Genomic DNA, 7,836 nt, shown 5'->3' on the forward strand with positions numbered 1-7,836 from the left:
AAAAAAAAAAAAAAAAAAAAAAAAAAAAAAAAAAAACAGCTGGGTACAGCTGACCCTCCATATCCACAGGCTCCACACTTGCGGACTCAATCGACTATGAATCAAAATTATTTGGATGCAAAATTATGTACAGGCTTTTTTTCTTATCATAATTTCCTAAGCACAATATAATAACTATTTTACACAGCATCTAACTTTATAAGATACTACAAATAACAGAGATGATTTAAAGTATACAGGATATGCACAGGTTACACGCAAATACTGTATCAGTGATGGCAAACCTTTTAGAGACCAGTGCCCAAACTGTAACCCTAAACTCACTTATTTATCACAAAGTGCCAACACTGCAATGAAATCTGAATTCTGAGGTTTTAGTTTAGAAAAAACTAACTCACACATTAACATCTTACACAGTAACACACATGCCATAGGTTTTCCACCACTATACTAGACCATTAGTATGTAAGGACTTAAACACCCATATTCTAATACGCTCAGGCAATCCTGGAACCAATTCCCCACAGATACCACATAATAGCTGAGTCCACAGTGAATGTCTATATTATGTCAACAGCTGTGCTGGGTTCTGTACCACAGTACTGCCTTTGTGGAGATTATACTCTAGAAGTCTCAGGCATAGAATTATCCACATGGTTCTAACCAGACTAAATATTCATTCATCAGGACCAATTTCTCACAGGGATTTAATTCGGTGGCTCTGTACCTGCCTCACAAGTGCAAGGATCTGAGTTCAATCCCCAGTACCAAAAAAAAAAAGAAAAGAAACGAAACAATTTCTCAGATTTAAACTTTATTTTCCTGCAGCATTATGGTTGATCAATTAGTTCTAATTGTGGAGAAAGGGTTATAAATACATTTATACTTATATAATATTTGTGTAAGCATTATATGTATATATATGTAAATATATAGTTTATTGTAATATACTTGTTGACAAAAAGGCTTTTTAAAAATTCTAACATATTCATCATCAATAAGGGAACTAGAAAAAATATAATCAAAACTTCCCTATATAATATTAATGCATTAGAAAACAGTAGGCATTTGGCTATTTTTATAACATTAAAAACATGATCTCCATCTTCAAAATAGGGCAGTGCTCCATAACTTACTTGTCCTTCTAACATCTCTCTTGGTAAGCCTGTCCTCTCCTGTTCTGAGCTGTTAGTTCTTCGTATAGAAAGGCTATGTGATTTGCGTTTTTGTTTTGCTTGACGAGCAGTTGAACAACTTCCGCTTTCTGTGGGCATTACTTCTAGAAGGTAGTATCCTGGTCACTCCTGCAAGAAGCTAAATAACAGCAGAAAAAACAGACTTTATTTCTGATATAGCAAGTTGAAATTAAAAATGGGTAATTACTGTTTTTAATTACAAGCCTCCTCACTATGGTTAACATTTAACAAATAACAGAGTACAACAGATCAAAATGTTTTAGGGTAGAAACCACAGCTTTTATAAAAAGATAAATTTTTTCAAATGTCATTAACATTTTAAAAATTTAATTGCATAGAGCATTAAAAAAAAAAAAAAATTCTCCTTTAGCTCAACTTGCCTCTGGTTCTGGTTACTACTCCAAAGTAACTAATTATAACTGCATATTTTGAACCACAGTAGATTCTAAAGTAATACTCTACAGTCCAAGGGAAACACAATACAAGCCATACGTGTAATTTTAAGTTTTCTAGTGGCCATATTTTAAAAGTAAAAACATGTGAATTTACTTTTTAACAAGTCATTTAACCCAGTATGTCTAAAATAATTGCCAATATTATTTTTATGATTACCTATTCAAAAGTAAGTGTGAACTTTATATTTACATCTCAATTCAAACTAGTCACAAATCTCTAAGTAATTCTAAACACTATTATGCACCTACTTCGGGTGTTTTCTACTCGTTTCATGCCATTTTCCATTCCTCCTATCAATATATCACTATGTTAACATTAAGTAATAAATTTACATACTACATTTTCCTTCTTCACTTACAGATTTATCTGTTTGAAACATTACTCACTTATTTTTTGCTACTAGGTATTGATCCCTTCTCTGAATACAATCCTGTCACTATGCCAGTTCAGGTAAATGCTGACAGACAGCACTGGGCTTCATTACAACAGAATTGTTTTTCCTCCAGTACTGTGTAAGGCCAAATAGAACATGTCATGACCCAAAGTCATCTTGATTTAGAAAAGGAAATTGGCTGAAGACTGAGTATTAGGGGGGTGGATCTATTAAATGAATACATCAACTTGGTGGGAAGAATATGCTGACCTTTCAAATAACCATCAAATTAAATTACTATCAACTGAAGTAAAACCTAGGTGCTTGCTTTGAAAAGTAAATTAATAAAATAAAAATAACCCTAAGGACTATATAAACATCCACATTCCCAAAGGACACACACGTGTAAATACCAAATAGTTTCTCTGGTGTGAAAAACTAAAAGTATAAATAAGGCTCAAATTATATAACTGATAATGTGAAATAAGAAGAAAAATACGAAAGGGGGAATGGAAGTGGAAGGGCAGGGGAAAGAAAGGGAAAAGAAAAAATATGAGAAAAGGAAAAAATGGAAACAAAGTCTTTGTAAATAGGGAAGGGTGGGGGGGTGAAGGGAGGCAGGGGAATGGGGAAAAAATAAGAACCAAGATACGTTATGTAAAGGTACAAGATCCCAAAGATGCATGTAACTGTATTGTATACCTAAAATGTACCAATAAACCCAATGAAAAAAAAAGATTCACGGTTTTATAAGTACTACAATAATGCCGCTCCCTTAAGCTGTGCCCTCAGTGAAAATAATTGTTTGCTTTTGTGGCAAAAAAAAAAAAGCATCCACATTCCAAGCAGGTAGCTGAAAAAGTGACTTAAGTGACTGTATAACAGGTCATTATCCCAAGGCCAGCTGGACTGTCCAACCTCTAACTCCTCACATATCCTGTGCCAGATGTGACAAAAATTCCTTAGAACTCCTTTCCAAGTGGCTCTAGCTTATTACAACACATCCATGCTCTGCTACAGAATCATTTAACACAAACTCTTTTAATTTATTTTAAAGAAAATTTATTCAAGCATAAAAAAGTGATATATCAGGAACAGAATGTATTCACTCCAAAAAAAAGTGCATGTCTTTCATAAAGATTATCAATAATATGATAGACAAAATATTTCCTATTTGGTTTATTAAGCATCCTAACTACAATGCTAAATACTGATGATAAAAGTATTCTTTTTACCTCTTATAAAAATAAAATTCATTTTATTTCTAGTATTATAATTAAAGTAGTAGAAATCAATTAACTTAATCTTAGAATATAAGGAAATCTGTAATTATTTTTTCTAAATAGTACTACAAATAGTATATAAATATGGGAACACTGAATTTTAATTAGTTTCCTTTTCATTATATACTACTTAGAATGCACATAGGTAACTCTTATTAAAAATTAAAAACAAAGCCTAACCTAAGTCAGAAACCTACAAAAAACTTTATATTATTTATATGTAAAACTGTTCTTAAAAGCTTTCATTTAGTTATAAAACTTTTCATTGCTCTTAACCAAAACTTGTTAGTTATGAAGTCTTCATTTTACCACAAATACCAGGATCACTTTTTCTACTTTTTATTTTGAAATAACTGCAGATTCACGAGAAGTTACACAGATGGTACAGAAAAATTCCCCAATGGTTACATCTCAAACAGTACAACTTCTTGATCAATTTGTTAATTTTGTTAAAGCAGAAAATTGACGTGTAGTTTCACTTTGCTCTACATATAAATTGTGTGTACAGTGTCACTTTGTACATACAGTTTTCACTTTGTTACATATATATATTTCTATAACTATTACCAAACCTTCTTTCCCGTCATTACAAAAATCACACTCAGGAGCCCTGGATGCAACTCAGTTGTGCTGTGCCTCCCTGTCAAGTGCAAAGTCCTGAGTTCAGTCCTTAGTACCACAAAAAAAAAAAAAAAATCCTACACTTCTCCTTAGTCATCCAACACCCCTTCCCAGACCCATCCGTAACTTCTGACAACCACTAACTTGTACACCATGACTCTATAGTTTCGTCATTTGGAGAATGTTTCATAACTATTCATCTATTGTAAAAGTTCATCCCATTATTTTACTCTTACAAATAAATTGCTATAAATAATAATATACAGCTTTTGGTGTGGATAGTTTTTTTGTTTTGTTCTGTTTTGTTTTTTCCTGGGGAATGAACTTCGGACCTTGAGTTTGTGAGGCAGGCGGCAGAACCCCTGAACTAAATCCCCAGCTCTGTTTTCATTCTTTTGGAAGAGTGAGACTGCTGAGTCACAGAACAAAAGTATGTTTACTTTAAAAAAAAAAAGTATTGAAATATAATTCGCATACCATATGAATCACCAATTTAAAATGTACAATTTGCCAGGTGTTAAGGCTCACACCTGTAATCAAAGCAGGGAGATTACTGTGCGTCCAAGGCTAGCCTCGGATATATTCTGAATTCAAGGATACATTCTGAACTAAAGCGCAAGACTCTTGTCTCAAAATAAAACAAACACCAAAAAACAAACAAAAAGAACTAAAATGTACAAGTCAATGATTTTCAGTACATACAGAATTATGCAATCATTTCCGCAATCAATAATTTTATCAATCCAAAAAAAACCCCATTTCCTTTAGCAGCCACTCTCATTTTCCACGCCCATTCCCCACAGCCAGCACTAGGGAATCACTAATCTACTTTTTCAATCTGTAAATTTGGCTACACTGGCCATTTCATACACAGTCAACCCTTGGAACTAAAGAGATTCCTGTCCACTGCTCTAGGTCTTTATATGCAAATCAAAAATATTTGAGGGAAAACTATCTGTACAAAACATGTAGACTGTTTTTCTTGACATTAGTTTCTAAACAACAGAGCATCACTATTTACAAAGTGTTTACATCAGGGCTGGGACAGGAATTTAGCTCAGTGGTTCTGCTGCCTACCTCGAAAGCACAAGGTCCCAATGGTTAAAAAAAAAAAAAAAAAAAAAAATCTGTAAGTATGAAGGATTACTTTTAGTTCTCTATTCTGTTCCATTGATCTACTCCCACAGTAAGAGTTTTAATTAGTATGCAACAAGTCTTGAAATCAGCTGGTGATTTCCACCACTTAAGTCTTTCTCAAAATTGTTTTGTTATTTTAGTTCATCTTCCTTTGAAATTTTAGAATATTCTTTTCCATATCTACAAAATTCTTGCTGGAACTTTGATAGCAATTTTGTTTTATATATATATATGAATGTGAGTAGTATTTTTATTATGTTAAGCCTTCCATTGTTTATGGAAACAATATTTATTTACAACTCCTTAGTTTTTGCATTACTGCGTAAAAATTATATGTTTTCTCTTTAGTGTTTCAGCAATTTTAAATAATGGTATATTTTTATTTTAGTTCTATGTTAAATGCTAGCATATAGAAATATAAATGATTTTGTGTATTAAATTTATATCATGCACTTACTGAATTTATAAATGAGATTGTTTTGTAAACTGGTTTGAATTTTCTATTTATCCTATCATCAAGAAAGAGGGAGGGGGCCAGGGATTTAGCCTCGCAAGCATAAGGTCCTGAGTTCAATCCCGGGTTCCAAAAAAAAAAAAAAAAAAAAAAAAAAAGAGGGAGGACAGTTTAATTTCTTCTTTTCTATTTTGTAAGCCTTTTGTTTCCTTTTATCCATTTAGCTACAGAAATCCTAGTAAGCTGAATTACAATAGTGACAGCAAACAATCCTTGTTCTGCACCCAATCTCAAGATAAAAATAATCATCCCTCTTCCATTATGATACTAACCACAGGATTTTTTGCAGTTATTCAAGTAAAGAACATTGCTCTCTATTACTCATTTTTTAAGAGTTCCTTTCACAAATGAGCATTGAATTCTGCCATAGTCTTTTTCTGCGTCAATTAATATAGGGTCAAAGCTTTTCTTTTTTGATCTAACGTGGTCAGTTACACTGACGATTTTCAAATACTAAGCCAATCTTACATCCATGAAATAAAACCTAGTAGGTCATGCTGAGTAATTCATTCTCCTTCCTTCTCTTCTGTATTTTATTGTGCCTTCACACGAATTACTTGAACATTTTTTACAATTTCATTTGTATTTATCTATAGTATTTCTGAGTTTATCTCTTTCATATAACTGTTAGTAGCAATTCTAGGTATTAAATTATCTCTTTACCCTTTCCTATTTAGAAGCATTTTAAATATTTCCTCTTGTACACTGAGAAACAGTTATGCTTCATATTTCAATAACATTAAAAACAAGAACTGAATTTACCAATGTTTTTGGTCTTTCTATTGTTGTTCCCTATGATGGTTCCCACATTCCTTTTATCATTTATTTTTTTAATAGAAAACCTCCTTACCTACTACATTAAAGTTGGTCTACTGGTCACAAATGACGTTAAGGACATTTTCACTTGATTTTTAATTCTGAGTTGATTTTTCCTTTCCTTCAGCATCTGAAAATAATATGTCATTTCCTTCTAACTTCATGATTCCTGATGAGAACTATACTGTCATTCAAATTGCTTTTCCACTACAGATAAACAGCTTTTTTGTTTTCAGTTTTCAGAAGTTTGCCTACAATGTATCTGAACATCTTTTTGTTTTTTCCTCTCTGGGCTTCATTCAGCATCTTCAATTTGTAGGTTTGGAGCTTGCCAAATTTAAGAAATATTCAGCCATTAGTTCTTCAAATACTTTTTCAGTCTCACTATCTTTTGCCTCTCTTTCTAGAACTCTAATGACACAAATTCAGACCATTTGTTAAAGTCCCAGAAGTCTCTCAGGTCCTGCATATTTTTTATTTCTGTTCTACTATCTCTTTATAGTTTGGAATGAGTAATTATACTGTTCCATCCTTGAGACCACTGATTCTTTTCCATCTTACCCATTCGCTGGTCAGCCATCCACTGTTTATTTATTGTATATTTTTACTTCTAAAATATCCTTATTTCTTCTTTATAGCCTGTATTCTTTTCTTGAGACTGCTTTTTGTTTCAAGGATTATTGCTTATAGAAACATTTTAATGACACTCTGGATGTTATACCAGACTGAGGATCTAAAAGCATTATGTCACAGCAGGACTGTGCTGACACTGTGTCAGCAGACAAGGAAGGGTGTTGCCTGGTTTCTGCCAGGTGAGTATGAAGAGTAGAGGTGGAACTTAAGGTTCTCCACTCAGCTGCTGGGACCTCCAAATGAGGATGTACTCGTTACTATAGGGTAGGGTTACTACTAGGTAGTATTACTGAGTCTAGCCTCTCCCTGGGCCCTTACTTGTACCATGACTGAATCAGAGGAGTGTCATTACTGCTCCCTAGACAGCATCCTTGACACAATGGAATAGCCTCATTCTTGACTCACTGCTAGGTCTCCTCTGATGTCATCTTAGCAGGAATAGAAATGTGTGTGCTTGTTACCACCCAGCACATATTAAAGTTCCAGCTTTTCACCTAGCCTTCTCTGATACTACATCTGAAGAGAAGCAAGTGCTCTACCACTGAACTACATCCCAGCCCTTTTTAGTTTTTACTGTGGGACAGGATCTCACTAAGCTGCCCAAACCAACCTTAACTTGGCAAGCCTACTGACTCACTCAGGTAGGTGAAGCAACTGCACCTGGCTCTTCAGCTTTTCTTCTGTTGTCACTTCACAAATTAGCAATTTTTTCCACCAATCAATTTCCAACTCTGTGTGCGTGTGTACGTGTGTGTATATATGTATATGTATGTATGTACGTGTGTGTGTGTATGTGTGTGTATATAT

General features: G+C 33.5%; 1 protein-coding gene across 12 annotated transcripts in view; it reads right to left on the reverse strand.

Annotated features, from left to right (window-relative positions):
• Wdr37 (WD repeat domain 37) overlaps positions 1-7,836 on the reverse strand; it is a 77,256-nt gene that overhangs the window by 55,455 nt on the left and 13,965 nt on the right. For all 12 annotated transcript variants that reach the window (XM_010615745.3, XM_010615749.3, XM_019206261.2 and 9 more), the window contains one exon: positions 1,137-1,314. In XM_010615745.3, coding sequence (XP_010614047.1) covers positions 1,137-1,274 — 138 coding nt within the window. In that variant the 5' untranslated portion in view covers positions 1,275-1,314. The remainder of the gene's footprint in view (positions 1-1,136; positions 1,315-7,836) is intronic.

The sequence above is a fragment of the Fukomys damarensis genome, unplaced genomic scaffold (assembly GCF_012274545.1).
Source record: "Fukomys damarensis isolate Sample0158 unplaced genomic scaffold, DMR_v1.0_HiC HiC_scaffold_10, whole genome shotgun sequence".
NCBI classification, from domain to species: Eukaryota; Metazoa; Chordata; class Mammalia; order Rodentia; family Bathyergidae; genus Fukomys; species Fukomys damarensis.